We start from the raw sequence: 21,785 nt of genomic DNA on the forward strand, positions 1-21,785 counted from the left end.
TTCTGACATATCTTTTCTGTCTTTATTTACTTTAATTCACAGTCAGGAATCATTGTGGTAGCTCTAGAACATATTTTAATTGCTTTTGCATTATAATTATAGTTGAAGGTATGTACTGGTAAGGGAAAAAATGTTAGGCTTTGGCGCTTTGCCCATGCCTGTAAAAAAACAGTGAGGTCGCAACCTCAGGTTGGCGACCACCCACCTCTTATAATAATCCACTTTCTAAAAGCATGTTACTTAAATGTTTTCTTCATTTATGAGAATATATTGCTTTGAATGTTCTTAATTCTCTTTTTGATGGTTTGTAAGGCCTGGGCTCATGTTTGCATTCTTAAGAAAGGCCTTTGCTTGTTTTGGGCTTCTTTGTAAAGGGGATTGTGTTAGTATTTCAGACCTGGCAACACAGCAGCAGCCGATAAGTTGCAGCAAACAGAGAAGAAGAGTAAGATGCTAGCTGGACCCCAGAGAGAGGGACAGTTATACATAGCAACAAGTCCTAGGTTGTACAGTGATTTGGGGCACATGCTGGAAGTAGATTGGGTGAGCAGTAGCCACCTTTACCAGGGAAAAGTACCTGCCATTTATTCACATTTTAATATTTTGCAAAAGATTGAACATGATAAATATATGAACATTTATTTTAAATCATCTCAATTCATTTTTAGCATGGCCTTTCTGTTTTTGTTCACTTTAATTATCAGTCAGATATCAGTATGAAAGCTCTAGAAAACATTATAAAGGCTTTTCTTTTGTCTTATATTTAATGTTCAAAGTATTTATTTACAAGCAAAAATATACCTACTTCAAGTGTTTTTTTTTGTTGCTGTCGGAACATTAAAATACCAGTACTGCGGGTAAAAAAATGGCAAGGTAGTAACCCTTTGGTGCTTCTGTGGAACAGGGGGAGAGAAAGCGGGAGACAGGTAAGGACAGCCCCTCAGTAATTCATGAAGGAAGTGTCTTTTCTCTCAGCTGAATAAACATACATTTCACACTATTCACCTAGCAGAGTGGGTTTGAAGCATAGATGCTTATTGGTCCTAAGTCATGAGAGGCCCACTCACCCACATTTACACCATTGTCACCTACCCAAAGCATCATGGTAATTGGAGTTTGATTGTACCAGGCTAAGCAGTGTTTTAAGCCAAATTAAAAAAATCTATGTGAAAGAAGTGGAGGCTGCAACTGAATAAACTCCTTGTAGAAGGGACCTGGAAAATCTAAGGCAGATAATCAGTGGAAGAATTTTGTTGATTAGTAGTAAGATAAGGATGAGGAGGTATATAACGAACAGATCCACGAGGACCAGGATAAGATGAACCAGGAGCTATTCAGAAAGACAAATGATACACTGCAACACCAGCTGTTTCCTGGTGTTTTCTGGGTTAGCATCTTGCTAAATTGCAGATACCATGATGCTCCTCTACTTCTATTTTGATGGGTGTGTTAGTTTTATATTGTAGGAGCTTGATTTCCACTGGCAAGTCTTGGTCATTTCAGTCTGTGGCTTCTTAGCTCGTCTATCTGACTTTTAGGATGATTTAGTGGTGGAGCAACATCTCAAGCACAAGAAGTGTCCCCTAAAAACACTATCTTTACTGCATTTCTGGCATTGCCACAGGAAGTGATTGGGTGCACTCCAGGCCACAAATGACCATGTTGCATTTCACAGTAAAAGGTTCTCTTATAAGGATGATGCTTCAGTGATGGAGCTGATGATTTGAGACTTTGTCGGTAATACAGACATCATCAATACAAAAAACATCCCCTACTCAATGCGTAATGGTTTTTTAAGTTTAGATATTGAGAGCTAGTACAACAATCAGAAAGATAAGTTCCTAGTGGAATCTCTGAAAAGATTTTGTTTCTGAAATTAAAGTGAAATGGCTGCATATTATTAAAAGAAAAGGAGACAAATCACAGTATTGAGACACAATTATATTTATTTATCTTGGGGTAGTATCCTTGCATCCTCAATTTACCTTTTTTATAGTTTACAAAAAGCTGTATTTGCGAACAACAAGTGCACTCTCAATTTAATCCCATTTTATAGTTTATTGCGTGCATTTGTAATTTGTCATTTCTACTTCATTCTGCTATTCTAGACCCTTTTTTTCTTTGAAGTGAGCCTTTGAACTCTTTATTCTTTAGAGTATAAATGATAGGGTTGCACATTGGACTCACAGCAATATATGCTAATGAGGATATTTTGCTCTGATAGACTGAATACATTGATGCCGGCCTCATATAGGCAAACAAGAGAACTCCATAGAATAAGATCACCACAGCAAGGTGGGAGGCACATGTGGAGAAGGCCTTGTTCCTTCCTTCCACAGACTGCATTTTCAGAATGGTTGAGATGATGTTCACATAAGATGAGACAATGATGAAAAAACTGAAAATTGGTATGATAACACCCAGGATATAAGTATTGGTTTCTATGGATTGAGTGTTGGTGCATGACAGGTTCAGTAGTGCTATGATATCACAGAAGAAGTGATTAAGTTCTTGAGTTTTACAAAAGGAGAATTTAGATATTTGAATGGTGTGAGATATTGGCACCAGTAGCCCACATACCCAGGCTCCAGAGGCCATATATAGGCAGAGACTTTTTTTCATAATCGTGTTATAGCGTAAGGGATTGCATATTGCTGCATAGCGATCAAAAGCCATGATGGTCAGGAGAAAGAATTCTGTTGAGATGAATCCCATAAAAAAGTACACCTGCAGCAGGCATTCCCAGAGCATGATACGAGTATCCAGTAGGAAGAAGTTTACGAGCATTCTTGGGAACATGATGAAGGTGTAACTGATGTCAACAAAAGAGAGGTTGGTGAGGAAGAAATACATGGGGGTGTGCAGATGTGGGTCAGAGTAAATAACAGATATCACTAAAATGTTTCCAGAAAGGGTTGCTAGGTAAATAATCAAAAATACAACAAAGAGAAATACATGCAGATTTGGAAGGTCAGAGAATCCTACAAGAATAAAATATGTCCAAGATGTCTGATTTTTATCTCCCATTGCTATAGCGCTTCACAATTTTGAATGATGCTCCTCTAAAAAAATACTTAAAAAAATATAGGAAGGATTAATGTCAATCAAATGAAACTGCAATATTGTGTGAACCCTACACATCAAGCAGATACTTAACAATTACAGATCTATCACAACATACATATAATGGCTGAATACCAGGCAGCACTGAGAGATTTTGGAAGCCATTTTTAAACTTCTTCTTTACAATAACAGTACTTTCAAAAGCAAACGATAAATTAAATTATAAATTGTTCTAGTGTAGTTAAAGAAATTATTGTTTTCAACTTTCTAAACTGGTTTACAATTTTGAAAATGCACATTTTTGGTAGACTAGGCATCCATATGTTGACATGGCATTAACATGTGTTTGACCAAAGCAGTTGTTTATCTATACTCCTCTATAAATAATTCCCATGCAATACATGGTTTACACATCACATAGTTCGTCTTTGAAAATGCCCTTTAATTACCCAACATAAATATTTAGCATTAACATATCACACTTAATAAAATCCATGTAAACCTATCCATTTTCTAAATATATTACCTCTGTGGTTCAAATAAATACGCAAAGCAAATGCCCGATGATGAAGCATGACACCCTTCTGGGTGTGTGAGGGCAACAGGTGATAAGATTTGTTCTTTCCCTTTCACTGGTGGGCTCCCCTCCTTTTTACCTAGAAGTCTGTTTCTTCCGTTTTCCCTTTCTGTAAGGTGCATGGGTGACTTTTTGCACCCTGCCTCAGCAACTGTGTCCTCCTTTTGTTTAAATGCATCGTACATGGAGCGTGGACACTGGACCATTAATGGCTCCCGGGTCCGCCCCCTTCTTTTGTATTGATATAGTAGTAGCACGGCGGCTCTGCCGAGGGACCCCATTTCTTTCCTATCACTGCTCTTTTCCTTTCATCCTTCCTTTTCCTACATACAAGTCTTGTTTTTTCTACCTTTTTTGGGTGGCCACTAGGGACACACACTCAATGGCAGAGTTCCCCCTCCTACCCGTTTATATTTCCATACTCAGGTTGGGTCAGAGTGCTGATAGATTATTACATACTCTTTGGCTAATGGTTTTAGTATATACGAGTCGACTCCATTATTGAGCCTGCCCCTAGTTTACCTTTTTTTGGTACTCCCTTCCTTTTTTCCTAGTAAGGTTCAGGTAATAGTGAGGCCCTATACGTCTTGACAGAACGCTTAACGTTGGTATGCCTGCACCCCAAGTTGGTGCATTTTGACATACGCACACTCAGCGCATGTTTTGCTTACTTCAGTCGCTGTCATGGTGACCATTTCCCCTCAGGTGCGCTCATGTGTAGGGGAGCAGTTACTTATTTGTGCACATGCGTACTGTAGTTTTGTACTAGCGCATGCACACTCCTCACTAACACCAAGGCGCGTCCCGGAAAGGGATCACGCCCAGGCTCTATTGGGTTTCCTGACTATATTTAGTCCCCGCCCTGCTGCTATGATTCGATTACTGACAGGCAGCTGGACAGGCAGGATGCGTATGACCTGGCACTCCAGAAACACTTGTGGGTAGGAAATACGGGTTAGGGAGGCTGAGTTTTTCTAGCGCCTTCGGTGTTTTGTCAGACACATGTGGGATTGCTCACTTGGCCATTGACTATTGAGGAGATTATTATTTTTATGTTTACTTGTCTTGTATGTTCTGCTTCTTTGTTTGTATGTTTTGATGTGCACACGGTTGTGGCACACTACGTGGCATTAAGCTAGTCTAATGCATGCTTCTCTGTCTGTTTCTTTCCTAGGTCCAGTCAGGAGCAGCACCTTGGCTCGCCCTGATTGATACTCTGGGTAATTATTTTTAATTCACGTGCACTTCACAATATTTTTATTATCCTCGTCTGGAGGAAGCTCCAATGACCTTCTTGGCAACATAGGCGCAAAACATGTAGACCTATTATACCTGGGCATAATGTGCCCACTGGGACTAAACCATATCTTTGGTTCTGATTTTGCCAAGGGATTTACTACATCTGATACCTCTTTTTTGAGAGTTGGCCTGGTATTTTTAGCCTATTATGCACGCACTTTTCCAATTCCCATAATATTCCCACATGGGACCCGCGCTTCCCCTGCCCCCACACACCTGCATGCACCATCCAGCGATATAAAAAGATCTCCCATAAAGTGACCCTTCGGGGGACCCTTAGGGAATTGCAGCGCCGGCCGTACGAGGAGAAAATGCCTGATGATGAAGCATGACACCCTTCGGGTGTGTGAGGGCAACAGGTGATAAGATTTGTTGTTCCCCTTTCACTGGTGGGCTCCCCTCATTTTTACCTAGAAGTCTGTTTCTTTCTTTTTCCCTTTCTGTACGGCGCATGGGTGACTTTTTGCATCCTGCCTCAGGAACAGTGTCCTTCTTTTGTTTAAAAAAAAAGTTCAAATATATAAGCCAACAAATAGACAAACCTAGATTGGAAAAAGAATTGTGAGTTATCACTTTTTATGTATCAACATAGTCATGTCATGACATAGTTTAGAAAAACTGTAAAGCCTGCAAATCATGCCATTACATGGGCAACAATATTAGTGTCAAACAAAATATCACCCACATATTTTAACACAGAAAACATGTGTAGAAATAGGTTTTATCATTTGGGGACATTAAGACTATAAATATTTACACCTTACCTGATCTAATTGTGTGGGAGAAATACTCTTTCATCCACTTTAATTGTAGCAGTGATATGGAATCAAACTATGCCAGCTTCAATGACTGGACAGTCTCAGCCCTAGACAAAATTCTAATTCAATTCCAATAACAGATCTAAAAATTCTACACCGTGGTTTTCTGATGCACTTAAGGCAGAAAAATATTGTTGCAAATGTCTAGAGAGCAGACGGGGGATGGCCTCTGATAAAGAGGTTATAATAACATACTACGCTAAGCTAAAAAGCTATCACACTGCTATCCTGAAATCTCAAAATTCATGCATTGCTTCCATCATTTATTGGCAGCTAACAAACCTCATGAGCTATTAAAAATTGTAATTCCTTCTTCTATCCCATCACTAAATAAAATGTCTCTCTCATGTTGTAGCTATGCCAGGATCTGAGTTCTTTTTTAATTAGATCCAAAACATTTACAAGCAATTAACTGCACAGCCTCCTCCCCCCCCCCTAAAGCATGGGCATTCAGTTCCTACTCTGTCAGGCCCTTTTCTCCCAAGGTTTGACCCTATTTCCATAGGAGACTCAGTGCCATAACACACATTCTGTAAATCTAGTTCCACTCTGGACTCCTGCGATACTGCATTTCTAAACCTTGCCACCTCTGTGATTAACTCTGTCATCAACAAGCTGAAGAACACTTCTCTTGAACTAGCAGTGGCCTCTAAAAGTTGGAAACAATCACTATTGTTCCCTCTGTTAAAAAAATCATCTGCCGACCCAAAAGTTCCAAACAACTTTAGACCAATTTCTCTACTCCCCACTGTTGCTAAACATTTAGAAAAAACAGTCAGTTATCATTCTTCCTAGAGTCTAACCTCCTTGTGCATGACTCCCAATAGGGTTTTTGTGCGGGATACAGTACCAAGTTTGCCCTACTCAAGGTTCCAGAATTAATTAAAGAAAATCTTGACCGGAGCTCCCCAGTTAAGGTCATGTTTTTAGATGTGTCCTCAGCATTCAATACTGTTTCCCATGCTATCCTGTTATATAGACTCAAGAGGGTTGTACTCAAAGACCAGGCTCTGCTTTGGCTCAAATACTTCTTAAAAGATCATTCTCAAACAGTCTTCCTGCCATCTTTTACCTCCTCATCCAAGCTTTTGAATTGCAGGGTGCCTCAGGGTTTGGCACTAAGCCCAACCCTTTCAAATATCTACCTGAAGCCTCTGGCTAAACTTGTTGAGACCTAGGGGATGTGGATGGTCTCCTATGCGGATGACACCAAACACCTTCGGGAGATTCATGAAAGCACGCCAGAAACCCTGAGTTCCTTCAAACCCTGCTTGAAGGCAATAGTGGAAGGTCTGAATGGAAGCTGTCTGAAACATCATTCAGAAAAAATGAGATCCTTTTCATTTTCACCAAGTACACTCCAGCTGATAGCCTATGCTTGCCATCTGAATTGGGTGCCCCCTACCCAGCACTGGTTGCTAGGAACCTTGGGATAAAATTTGATTCAAATATCACTTTTGAGCATCAAACCAAGGCTGTATCCAACCATTGCTTTGATACCCAGAGGGCACTCTGGAGGATGCTCCATCTTATTCAGGAATGCTGTCAGAAAACGATTGTCCATGCCTTGATTCCGCCCAAATTGGATTACACCAACATCCTTCATATGTGTTTGCCTGCTTCCCTAATCCAACAGCTCCAAACAATCCAGAACTCTGTCACACATCTAACATTGACGATTCCACCGTTTCTCCAGTGTCTCATTACCTTCAGCCTCTTCACTGGCTCCCTGATTTCAAAAGGATCCGATTCAAGTCTTTCACCTTTGCCTATAGGGTCTTTATCCACAAAGGTCCTCTCTACCTTAGGACAAGACTTAAGCTCTACTCTCATTCCAGATCCATAAGATCTAATAATCTGAAACTGTTTCAGGTTCCTCACATTCGCAAAAGTTAGAAGAGGTGGCAGATCTTTCACACACCTGGCTTCCAAACTATGGAATGCAATGACCCTCGGTGTGCGTTGTATCCCCCATCAAAAGCCTGATTTTTTACTCCTGCCTAGTAGGAATCTAGACCCTCGCTATTAGACTTTCTTTTTTCCCAAGTGCTTACAACCAGAGCTGGGACACCTCCTCTGAGACAGCTGCATGCTCTACAAATGCCTTGAATTTAATTTATTGAATCCATTATCTGTGGTCCCATAACATAGTAGTCATGCTTATCCTCCATTCTCATGCCTCAAACGTTGGTACCCCATATGATAAACCAACAGCAATAATCACAAATACTCGAGCCCCTTTCACCAATCTCTTTCACCACAGCATTCTATATTGTATCAGGAAAGCTGGAAAATATATTCTCCATCATCACACACGAGATAGAGCAGAAAGATGGATGTGTTATCTTATTTTAACCACAATCTATGCTTCTAAAAAACAATTTATGGTCCAGAGTGTGACTCGTTTAAATTCAAGCTAGAAAAGTTTGTCACCAACTGATCACTATATTGCCTTGCTTGACTTTAAAATAAGAACCTTTATCGTTTAAGACAGTACTGATATTTAACAAAGCATCATTTAAAATGTGTAGAGAAACATGTGTGTGTGTGTGTGATTTGATCTGAACCCTCTATGGTTAATATCAAAATTGATAGCACTGATGCCAAAATACAGATTAATAAAATGTCAATGCCATGATGGAATTGGTCCACAAATCTTTCTTCAATATAACAAGCTTCCTGTCAATAGAAGACCCACCAAAAGCATCCACCCACGGAACTTGTATTCTACCCGGAACTTGAAGTCCGAACATTCTTCAGTAGCTGCCATTCTGGAAAAAGACAAACATTTACCATTATATACCATTATATGTATGCAGACAATAATTATCTCCCTCTCAAGAAAACAAAAACATTGCACTATAAAAAATAATGGCATCATGTAAACCCTTTAGAAATGTATGCAAGTCTGCTAAAGGGGCAGAGGCCCTGGAATCCACCCATATGGCGTGCTCTTTTTAGAAACCCTCACCTGCCTAATGGGTATATCTATTAATTAAGAAATCTGCTGCCAATGCAGCCCCATTCACAGCACTGAAGGTTTGCACCATGTTTGACCCCTTAGCTGCTGATGTTTTTTCTGATGTTTGAAGCACTTCCCACTTAGGATTCATAACTCATTTCCACAAAAGGTATCCAGGCCAAATGTGTGCAATTTTCCCCCAAATGTTGAAGTTTCTGGATTCCCCTGAAGTCAACTGAAAAAACTGCCGAAATAAGGACAAAACAAATGTTGTAAAAAGTGCTGTGCAAGAAAGCATATGTATTTATATATATATATATATATATATATATATATTCACAGAAAAAACCATAGGTTATAGTGGATATATAGTTAGGAATTTGCATTTACAAAACCTAGAAAATTCAATGAAAAAACCATTGGTTTTAGGCCATATATAGTTAGGGATTTGCATTTACAAAACCTTATTTTACTCGCATAAAACCATTGAAATTCCATATATAGTTATAAGCGCTAACTATATATCGCGCACCCGCAATCCACTGCTGATGATGTCACATATTACATCATTCATGACATGGTTAGTGACATCACTGATGACATCACTGATGACATCTCAAATGACATCACTGATGACATCACTGACATCTCATTTGACATTACTGATTACACCACTGATGATATCATTTATGTGATAATACATCTTCAGACTCTAATATAACCTTAGATACACTCAGTGTAAACAGGCACTCACAGACTGTCACACATCCATGGAGTTACTCACACACCTAGTCAGTCATGCAAAGAATCAATCACAACTCCATTTCCTCAACTATATAGTTATACACACTTTACTTATTCAAACATATAGTAACACATATTTACTCTCTTATACAATCCCTGATACAAGCTCACAGTGATTCATACAGCCACTCACACATTCACTGGCTCTTATCCACAGTTATTTATATATGTCAACTCTCACATGTATTGTGTTTTACATACATACTTACTTGCACATGTAGCACTAAGATATCCATTCACTCACCAACACACCCATGCACAGTCAACCGCCCATATAGCTGTTTCCACATGCACTCTTGAACTCATACACCTAGTGAATCAACTGCTTACACATCTATGCACAGAGTCACACACCTCCCAGCCACCCACACACACACTCAGCCTCCCATTCAAATACTTGGGCAACCAATCAATAACCCATATAGCCACTCTTATAGCTACTGATCAACACATGCAGCAGCTTACACAACAACAGACATACTGATGCACAAATTAAGACAGTTTAGTCACTAACCCATGCACTCAGTGAGACACATTTAATCACTCACTCATACAGTCAGTCATGCACCTACTAAATCCTTCATCCAGACACTTATACATCCACTCATTCTTCAATATGTAAGACATATTTTAACTTTACAGAAACATACAGTCACTGGATGTTGTCATCAGTGATGTCATTTGAGATGTCATCAGTGATGTCATTTGAGATGTCATCAGTGATGTCATCAGTGATGTCACTAACCATGTCATGAATGATGTAATATGTGACATCATCAGCAGTGGATTGCGGGTGCGCGATATATAGTTAGCGCTTATAACTATATATGGAATTTCAATGGTTTTATGCGAGTAAAATAAGGTTTTGTAAATGCAAATCCCTAACTATATATGGCCTAAAACCAATGGTTTTTTCATTGAATTTTCTAGGTTTTGTAAATGCAAATTCCTAACTATATATCCACTATAACCTATGGTTTTTTCTGTGAATTTCATTGGTTTTTTAATAGCAAATATGAAAAGCTTTAAAATGTCAAGTACGTGATAGATAAAAACATTTTCGTATTTATGCACGCTGATGTGCTTTGAACGCTGCACCCCCCCCCCCCTCTTTTGTCTTAGTAGTACTCTCTCTTTGCAGATAGTGAACGGTAGTTAACGCAAGCCTTTGCCCCCGTTGTAATCCGTCATGCCTGTTTGTCTCTCCATTTGATTGATTGTTGTCCAAGCATTTACTGTTTTAGAATTGGTTCTCTTTGGATCATTCTCTATTTACAAACAAGCACAAAGTCGCAATACTCTGTTTAGTCTTTGCAGATAGTGAAAAATCGTGTAAAAAAATAAAAGTAATCGAGCGAAATCAGTAGGCCACTAATTGGATCTCTTTTTGACCTCGCTAAAATAGAAATATTAGGAACAACCCTTCATGAGAAATACGAAAATAGTGAGATGAACTGAGCTCCACACCATGAGGGCTGCAAGACAGCTCGGCTCCATCACCCATCCCGCACAAAATAACGACAAACCCTATGCAAATATTAAAAATATAGACAACACACCAGCAAAGAAACAGGGTAAAACATTTTATTAAAAAACTATTTACATAACGTTGGTTTATAAGATGATGTCAGTAGTGGACCGATGTGTGAATAGGTCGAAAGCAGCACAAGGCTCCAAGATCCGGATGGCAAGCTCCTGGATGTTGGGTGCCATAGTTCAGAGTTCTGAGTTTGAGCCTTTTTCAATGCCTGTGCTTTGTTGAATCAAAATGGCGGCTTGACACAAAGCTGACTCAAGCGTTGCTACTGATGCTATGCAGACCAAAACTGGTTTTCAGTTTGTACATTTTTCTAGATTTTTCAATCCAAGTTTGGTTGACTTTGTAGAACGATGGCTTCAAATTTTCAACATACGGTGTGGTGGCCGTGACTGGGAGGGGGCGCTTCGCTCCTGCCCCCTCCCCAAGTAAGATTTTCATACGTGAAAGTACGTTAATGGTTTTGGTCCCTGAGTTGCTTCGATGTCACTGCCATTCTCAAGTGGCATAAGTTCTGGATGTTGGGTGCCATAGTTAAGAGTTCTGAGCAGTGCTTGTAACACTGTCTGAAGCTTATTTCCACCTACTGCAGCTTCACTATTCTCAAAGTAAGTGAGTGTTGTTTGTGGACCTGACTGCATTAGAAAACAATGTGATATGTTACCTTCCTAAACAGCTTGACGGAGGCCCCTGAGGGGCGGTGTGATGGCCATGGACTCGGAGAAGACGCTTGGCTCCGACACTCTCCCCAAGTCTTATAGCACTGGTGTAGCCTGAGATCGCCCCCGACATAGGCGACCGGCTCCCGGGGTCCGGCGGAACTTTTTGCCTTTTGATGACTCTTCAATTCTGAACCTTGTCCCACAATCCGTTTGACCTGAAGACACGCTGTAGTGGGGCGCCCCTTTACCGTTTCAGTTGCCATTCCGCCCGCTTTTGCTACACTGTGCCTCTTCCGCCATTCAGCTGTTTACCGCCCGCTCTTGCGACTACAGCGTCTCGCTCATCATGTAGTTGAGTTGCTCCCGCTCTTGCGGTGCAGCGATAGGCGGCTGCCACAGGACTCTCAAAATGGCGGCCGGCTCTTCGGTTTTGGGCCTGGTCCACTAAAATGGCCCTGGGACACCTTTGAACTCGGACGCTTCCCTGATAGGGCTTGGGTCCCATTCTCGAAAAGCGTCCCCTCAGCCGTGAAGATTCTACAAAAGTCTTGGGGGCCTCCGACTCCCGCAGGCTTCTGGTGGGGAGCGGCTGCCATGATTGCTCGTGGAATGGCCACGACGGAGCTACGAGATGGTAGTGGTCTCATGCTGATGCCAGCTTTAGTCTGAAACATCCAGAAACACTGTAGACTACCAATTCGATCAGTTCCGGTAGCGCCCCAACATGACCCGGAAGAGAAGAACTTGCCCTCCCCTCTTTGACTGATGGTTCTTGTTGCCTGTCCCCTCTATTGTCATTTAACAGAACTTTTTGGACTGCTGAAAGGGGTTGTGTTCCGAACGCTGGTTGGTGGAGACATTTTAACTATATTCTTGACCTACGTTGTCGCGTAATGCGTTATATGACACGCCGCGTTAGCGCACCCGGAAGTGATCCGAGACGCGGCGCGCAGCGCGTAACGTAAGCATAACAGGTCATGTGACTTGTTAATAAAACTTTTCATTGGTTCATTTTACTTTTGTTAATTTAATGATGAAAAGCTAGGTCATATGACCTAAAAATTACGCTTTTTATTGTTTTCGAACAATATTTTTTTTTCAAACATATGTTATAATATTCCAGGCTAATGTACTTTCCCGGAAAATTTACAACTGTCTTGCAAGTAAAATATATTCCTTTTTCAAGAAAAAGGGCGTTTCTTCCTTCCATGACGGAGCCGTTGAGTAAAAGAGATTCCGCCTGCTGTCTTAGTCGCCGATACGCCTGATTATCAGATTCTTATCGATCACTTTATGTTGCAGACATGAAAAACACAACTGCCCTTGACCATTTATCTTTACTGCGTTCCTACATATTATACCTTTTATCCGTCATGTAATTGGACTGCTTTATTTCACTTGCCTTTTACTGATTCGAAAACAGTGACAAAAAGTAAAAACTTTACCAATATAAATACTACTACCGTGTTTTGTTTTAAAAACCTTTATTGTGAAAATGTCAGTATACAAATACGGGCCTATAACCACGTGGGCCGGCCACGGAGCAAACTGAAATCGTATATGATGAGGAGACATTTACACTGTAGAAGAACGTAACGAGCGGGCCATTAGGTTGCAAGAACAAAGGTGTCTAACAGTTGCGGAATCGGTGGACGTACATTTTGTAATTAAAATAAAACAGGGCCACTTACAATAACATTTTCTAGATATACATTTGCGGGCAAGGAGTTACGAGTCCCATTTATACCGGCGCCATTTTGGGCGAGACCGGGCAGGTCCAATATATAGTCAAAATGTCTCCACCAACCATCAGCCAGACCAGAACCCCTTTCGGCCCTTTATGCTACAAGATGGTGTCTTCCATTCAGAAAATATTGTTGGCAGCATTTTGAAAGGAAACAGAAACAGCCGTTCTCCTAGTGAGTTTCACATTGTTACATTTAGGAAGAATGTTGAAGAGTAGTATGTGGAAAATCTGAAGTCATTTTTCTACAAACTCTCAATCAGACTTGGATGGAAAAAAAAAACCTGAAGAATGTACAAACTGAAAACCAATTTTTGTCTGTATAGCATCAACAGTAACGCTTGAGTCAGCTTTGTGTCAAGCCGCCATTTTCATTCAATCAATAGCGCCCCCCTGCACACATTCAGGGACCTGGTCGTGTCTTCAGATGAAACGGATTGTAGGAAAAGAAGCAGAAAGGAAAAGGAAAAAAGTTCCGCCGGACCTCGGGAGCCGACCGCCTATGTCATGTGCGACCTTTGGCCACACCAGGGCAATAGTGAAGCTGCAGCAGGTGCAAATAAGCTTCAGACAATCTTACAAGCACTGCTCAGAACTCTCAACTGAGGCACTCAACATCCAGGACTTGCCATTCGGATCTTGGCGCCTTGTGCTGGTTCCGACCTATTCACACATCGGTCCACTACTGACATCACCTCATAAGCCAACGGGGCACCCCACGCCGACTTTCGGCGCAGCATTGTAGGATGGCCACACCAGTGCGGCAACTTGCTGGACACCACCTCGGTGCCATCCGGATCTCGGCGCGTTCGAGTCACTGTGCCGGAAGAGTGACCGGAACTCAGCTGAACACGCCGTCTTTCGGCGCAGCATTGTAGGATGGCCACACCAGTGCGGCAATTTGCTGGACACCACCTCGGTGCCATCCGGATCTCGGCACGTTCGACTCACTGTACCGCAAGAGTGACCGGAACTCAGCTGGACACGCCGTCTTTCGGCGCAGCATTGTAGGATGGCCACACCAGTGCGGCAATTTGCTTGACACCACCTCGGTGCCATCCGGATCTCAGCACGTTGTGCTGCCTTCGGCCTATTCGCACATCGTTCCGCTACTGACGCTGCCTCACGTGCCAACGGATTTTCTACGCTTTTTGTAGCCCTATGCCGCATAACAGGTCATGTGACTTGTTTATAAAACTTTTCATTGGTTCATTTTACTTTTGGTTTCCTAAAGATGGAAGGCTTGGTCATATGACCTAAAAATAACACTTTTCATTGGTTTAGAACATTTTTTTTTCCCAAACGATGAAAGCCCCACCTTGTTTCTGGATCATTCAGACTGAAGCTGGTGTCAGCATGAGAGCACCACCATCTCGTGGCTCCGTCGTGGTCATTCCGCGAGCAATCATGGCAGCCGCTCCCCACCGGAAGCCTGCGGGAGTCGGGGGCCCCCAAGACTTTTGTAGAAAATTCACGGCTGAGGGGACGCTTTTCGAGAATGGAGCCCAAGCCCTAGCAGGCAAGCGTCCGAGTTCCAAGGTGTCCCAGGGCCATTTCAGTGGACCAGGCCCAAAACCGAGGAGCCGTCCGCCATTTTAAGAGTCATGTGGCAGCCGCCTATCGCTGCACTGCAAGAGTGGGAGCAACTGAACAACATGGTGAGCGAGACGCTGTAGCCGCAAGAGCGGGCGCAACTCAGCTGGATGGCCGCCACCTGGGGAGGCCCGTTCACGCCGCCTCCCCAGGGGTGCCTGTCGTACATGTTGTGTCAGCCATGTGACACTGGACACAGTGCCATCAACATCTCAACGCGTTCTGCTGCCTTGGGACTATTCGCACAACAGACCGCTACTGACGAGGCCTCCCCCCGCACCACCCGGGACGCCCCACGCTGTTTTTCTGTGCTGCATTATAGGATCCCAAAACCAGTGCGGCACCCAGGCGACATCACCTGGGTGCCGTCCATTATAGTTAAAAGTTAATAAAGTTTTATAATCTTACTTTGTTGGAGTGTTATCTATTTTTTTTAAAACGGGTGAATGGGGCCTTGAATCGGGTTATTGTCATGTGTGGGCTTTGGAAGTGTGCTGCTGCAGGATCGGAGATTTCAAACTCAAATGCACGTTCTTTTTCTTACCTTTCCGAAGCATGGAGCGCAATAGCAGGCAGAGAAAGGGTGATGCACGTGTTGAACACTACCTGACCTGGCAAGTTGCTGGCAGTGCCCCCCCGCCCGCTCCTGAAAGAGAGCACACACACACCGCCGCCCCGAGTACTTCACAAATCTTTAAAAGACCATGCGCTTGTTCATGAGGCTTAAATGGTTTATCACCTCTTCTAGAACCCCTGCATCGACCCTCTGACGTTTCCTGGAAAAATTACCATGTAACACAATACCAAGCCCTGTCAGCTGAAACCCCCAAGGAATCGCGGGGCATATTATCAAGGGGGTTTATCTCCGCTTTTTTGGCTTTAAAAGCCATGAAAGCGGAGATAAAATTATCTCCCTATTACCAAGCTGTCGCTAACACCAGTTAGTGACAGCTAAAAGGAGATAGCGACCATCTTGGGCCCCGCTTTGCATGTCAGTGATACTTATCACTAATGACATGCAAAGTGGCGTGCCAAGATGTTAGCGACTGGAAACAGTCCCTAACATCGCTATCTCCTATTACCAACTTTTGGAGATATTCGCGCTAAGCGCGAATATCTCCAAAATCTAACACCTGCCCTGAGCAGTTCTTAGCCATGTTATCCAATGGGAGGTGGATAACATGGCTAAGAGCATTTTCTCGATAATACATGAATATCGCTGACTTTTCTGCGATAATAGCAAGGTTTATCTGCGATAAAAATCGCCGATGTGCGGTGATAATTTTTGTCTCTAAACAAGTTAGAGACAAAAATTATCGCTAGTTGTTCGTAATATGCCCCCGGGTTTTTGCTTGCAGAAATCGGGAGGCGGGAGACTAGCACTGAAATCAGTAGTCTCACGCCTGAATCGGGAGGGTTGGCATGTCTGAATTCTCTACAGCTGGGGCCATAAACTACATCCGCAGGGGTAGGTGATAGCCTGGGACCAGCCTGGCATCTAAAATGGCTGCCGTGCACGACAAAATTGTGGCATTGGAAAAAAGGCAAGATGGCGCAGCCGCTGGAAGAGATGTATCAACATATATCAGCCTCCTCAGCCACCCTCAGGAAACATAGAGGATTAGGATACGTCTCCCGCACCCCCTTATACCTAGTAATTTAATTAACGAAGCACAAAATGGCGAATTCCCGTTTCGCTACCAGTTTGCGGCCCAGTTCGCGGCCCGTGAAGCGCTTCTACCGTGAAAAATCATTTTTTTTTTCTTTTCCCCACGGGACCCTTTAATAACCCCAACAACATTCCTAGGGGGTCAAGAAGGGGATACCTTGCCCCCTTTCATTAAATTCCCCCTTCGTTTTTCACCTCTTCTTCTCTCTCGATCCTACCGAGAGATAAGATGGCGGCCGCTCCGGACTGTTTAGAATGTTGACAGACACCGGAGAGCCAATCAGCTTTCTGCGCGCAAAGTTCCGAAACGCGAAAAGTAAGCGGATCGGATCGCTGCCCGGAGCGCTGTTACAGATATATATCTTGTTTTGAACGTTAATTTCTTAAAAACTACTGGAGCACATATATTGAGACCTAGCAAAGGCACATCGGGCTAACAGTCCCTACATTTTTGCCAAGTTTCGTGAAAATCCATTCAGCCGTTCGGGCTAAAAGTGAGTCCAACCGCCCTATGGAAATTAACATGGGAAAAACGCGTTTGGGGACCCCCCTTTTTTCTCGGCCCCCCCTTGACGACCCCCCCCCAAATTTCCAGGAGCTGCTCAGAAACAAAATGTGCCATTTTCCTGAAAATTTCAGCCGATTCCGTCCACAAACGCCAAAGTTATTAGACATAGAATTTTCAAAAATGCCATAGGGAAAAAATCCTAACTATATATACCTACTGGCGACCGCCAGTAGGTAATATATATATATATATATATATATATATATATATATATATATATATATATATATATATATATATATATATATATATATATATATATATATATTTATATATATATATATATATATATATATATATATGTATTTATATATTTATATATATATATATATATATATATATATATATATATATATATATATATATTCACTGAAAAAACCATAGGTTATAGACCATATATAGTTAGGAATTAGCATTTACAAAACCTTATTTTACTCACACAAAACCATTGAAATTCGCATATATAGTTAGTTGCACTAACTATATATCGCGCACCCGCAATCCACTGCTGATCATGTCACATATTACATCATTCATGACATGGTCAGTGACATCACTGATGACATCACTGATGACATCTCAAATGACATCACTGATGACATCACTGATGACAACATCCAGTGACTGTATGTTTCTGTAAAGTTAAATTATGTCTTACATATTGAAGAATGAGTGGATGTATAAGTGTCTGGATGAAGGATTTAGTAGGTGCATGACTGACTGTATGAGTGAGTGATTAAATGTGTCTCACTGAGTGCATGGGTTAGTGACTAAACTGTCTTAATTTGTGCATCATTATGTCTGTTGTTCTGTAAACTGCTGCATGTGTTGATCAGTAGCTATATGAGTAACTATATGGGTTATTGATTGGTTGCCCAAGTATTTGTATGGGAGACTGAGTGTGTGTGTGGGTGGCTGGGAGGTGTATGACTCTGTGCATAGATGTGTGAGCAGTTGATTCACTAGATGTATGGGTTCAAAAGTGCATGTGGAAACAGCTGTATGGGCGGTTGACTGTGTGCATGAGTGTATTGGTGAGTGAATGGATATCTCAGTGCTACATGTCAAAGTAAGTACATATGTAAAACACAGTACATGTGAGAGTTGACATATATAAATAACTGTGCATAAGAGCCAGTGAATGTGTGAGTGGCTGTATGGATCATTGTGAACTTGTATCAGGGATTGTATAAGAGAGTAAATATGTGTTAGTATATGTTTGAATAAGTAAGGTGTGTATAACTGTATAGTTGAAATGGAGGTGTGATTGATTCTTTGCATGACTGACTAGGTGTGTGAGTAACTCCATGGATGAGTGACAGTCTGTGAGTGTCTGTTTACACTGAGTGTATCTAAGGTTATATTAGAGTCTGAAGAGGTTCATTGTATTATCACATGAATGATGTCATCAGTGATGTGATCAGTAATGTCAAATGAGATGTCATCAGTGATGTCATCAGTGATGTCATTTGAGATGTCATCAGTGATGTCATCAGTGATGTCATCAGTGATGTCATTTGAGATGTCATCAGTGATGTCATCAGTGATGTCATTTGAGATGTCATCAGTGATGTCATCAGTGATGTCATTTGAGATGTCATCAGTGATGTCATCAGTGATGTCACTGACCATGTCATGAATGATGTAATATGTGACATGATCAGCAGTGGATTGCGGGTGCGCGATATATAGTTAGTGCAACTAACTATATATGCGAATTTCAATGGTTTTGTGTGAGTAAAATAAGGTTTTGTAAATGCTAATTCCGAACTATATTGTCTATAACCTATGGTTTTTTCATTGAATTTTCAAGGTTTTGTAAATGCTAATTCCTAACTATATATGGTCTATAACCTATGTTTTTTTCAGTGAATATATATATATATATATATATATATATATATATATATATATATATATATATATATATATATATATATATATATATATATATATATATATATATATATATATATATATATATATATATATATATATATATATATATATATATATATAACATTTCTATGGCAAAATGAAACCCCTCATTTTGTTCCTTTGCAAATTAAATGTTTTAAGCGTTAACACTTTATTCCAATCAAGATGACTTCAGGTGTGCCATACTTTTGTCATAAGTAAGACTGTTAGCGCTCTAGTTGTTCTTTAGAACACTCTGGGACATTCTGTCACTGGGCTATAGTTGGGCTACATCTGGCTGATATTTGGGCTACGTTTGTTTTTTTTTGTCTCTGGTGGCCATCTTTGGGCTACATTGGGCTACATTGGGCTACATTTGGGCTCTAACATATATATAGCCCCATGTAGCCCAATATATATTTTTCAAAGTTAATTTTCGTGTAAACCACTGGAGCATATATCTTGAGGCATAGCAAAGGCACATCGGGCTACCAGTCCCTACAATTTTGCCAAGTTTTGTGGAAATCCATTCAGCCGTTCAAGCTAAAAGTGAGTCCAACCGCCCTATAGAAAACTCAATGTTAAAAACACGTCTTGGGACCCCCCTTTTTTCTCGGCCCCCGCTTGACGAAACCCCCCCAAACTTTTAGGGGACGCTCAGAAACAAAATGTGCCATTTTCCTGAAAATTTCAGCCAATTCCGTCCATCAACGCCAAAGTTATTCAACATAGAATTTTCAGAAATCCCTATTCAAAAAAATCCTAACTATATATACCTACTGGCGACCGCCAGTAGGTAATATATAACATTTCTATGGCAAAATGAAACCCCTCATTTTGTTCCTTTGCAAATTAAATGTTTTAAGTGTTAACACTTTATTCCAATCAAGATGACTTCAGGTGTGCCATACTTTTGTCATAAGTAAGACTGTTAGCGCTATAGTTGTTCTTTAGAACACTCTGGGACATTCTGTCACTGGGCTATAGTTGGGCTACATCTGGCTGATATTTGGGCTACATTTGTTTTTTTTTTGTCTCTGGTGGCCATCTTTGGGCTACATTGGGCTACATTTGGGCTCTAACATATATATAGCCCAATGCAGCCCAATATATATTTTTCAAAGTTAATTTTCGTAAAAACCACTGGAGCATATATCTTGAGACATAGCAAAGGCACATCGGGCTACCAGTCCCTACAATTTTGCCAAGTTTTGTGGAAATCCATTCAGCCGTTCGAGCTAAAAGTGAGTCCAACCGCCCTATAGAAAACTCAATGTTAAAAACACGTTTTGGGACCCCCCTTTTTTCTCGGCCCCCGCTTGACAAAACCCCCCCAAACTTTTAGGGGACGCTCAGAAACAAAATGTGCCATTTTCCTGAAAATTTCAGCCAATTCCGTCCATCAACGCCAAAGTTATTCAACATAGAATTTTCAGAAATCCCTATTCAAAAAAATCCTAACTATATATACCTACTGGCGAGCGCCAGTAGGTAATATATATATATATATATATATATATATATATATTACCTACTGGCGGTCGCCAGTAGGTATATATAGTTAGGATTTTTTCCCTATGGGATTTCTGAAAATTCTATGTCTAATAACTTTGGCGTTTGTGGACGGAATCGGCTGAAATTTTCAGGAAAATGGCACGTTTTGTTTCTGAGCAGCCCCTGAAAATTTGGGGGGTGTTCGGCAAGGGGGGGCCGAGAAAAAAGGGTGGTCCCAAAACGCGTTTTTCCCATGTTAATTTCCATAGGGCGGTTGGCCTCACTTTTAGCCCGAACGGCTGAATGGATTTGCACGAAACTTGGCAAAATTGTAGGGACTGTTAGCCCGATGTGCCTTTGCTAGGTCTCAATATATGTGCTCCAGTGGATTTTGAGAAATTAACGTTCAAAATAAGATATATATCTGTAACAGCGCTCCGGGTAGCGCTCCGGTTCGCGTACTTTTCGCGTAACTGAACTTTGCGATGCGAAGCTGATTGGCTCTTCGGTGTCTGTCAACATTCTAAACAGTCCGGAGCGGCCGCCATCTTGTCTCTCGGTAGGATCGAGAGACAAGAGGAGGCCAAAACAAAGGGGGAAATTACCATAAGGGGGCATAGTAGATCCTCGTTGACCCCCTAGGTTTTATGTGGAGGTTTTTTTTTTTGCGTGGTGAGCGCCTAGTCCGCGAACCGGAAAGTGTTCTGGGCAGCGTACTATAAGGAAAAAAGAATGATAGACTTTTCAAATACTGTATGTTAATTGTTTGTTGTTTTTGTTGATTATTTTTTTTTCATTATTTTTTAAGCTTTTTTTTTTTTTTGATTGTGTTTCATAATTTATTAAATTTTGTAACATTTCATTGTCAGAAATTTCATATTTGTCATTGAATATATTTTGAAGTCTATGAGGGTGTAAAATGTCCTCATTTTTAAGCAGGTTATCCACTGCTTCCACACATTGAAGTAGTTCCTGGTCCCTACTTTCATCCATAAATTCATCAATGTTTCTTTGGCTGCTCTCTTCCAGTACAATTTTAAATTGAACTTGCTGCTCGTCTTCCATTTTGCCTGAAATT

The 21,785-nt window shown here is 41.2% G+C and overlaps 1 protein-coding gene across 1 annotated transcript; it reads right to left on the reverse strand.

Moving 5' to 3' along the window:
• Positions 1 to 2,091: 2,091 nt before the first annotated feature.
• LOC147672504 (olfactory receptor 5V1-like) lies at positions 2,092 to 3,115 on the reverse strand. The gene has a single exon (XM_086947986.1). The coding sequence runs from the start codon at positions 3,025 to 3,027 to the stop codon at positions 2,092 to 2,094; it is 936 nt and encodes a 311-aa protein (XP_086804112.1). The 5' UTR covers positions 3,028 to 3,115.
• Positions 3,116 to 21,785: the final 18,670 nt, after the last annotated feature.

Source organism: Lissotriton vulgaris, unplaced genomic scaffold (assembly GCF_964263255.1).
Source record: "Lissotriton vulgaris unplaced genomic scaffold, aLisVul1.2 SCAFFOLD_4165, whole genome shotgun sequence".
NCBI lineage: Eukaryota > Metazoa > Chordata > Amphibia > Caudata > Salamandridae > Lissotriton > Lissotriton vulgaris.

Bases quoted from the DNA above. Each gene is read 5' to 3' on its own strand.
- LOC147672504 (XM_086947986.1), bottom strand. From the start codon at position 3,027: ATGGGAGATAAAAATCAGACATCTTGGACATATTTTATTCTTGTAGGA.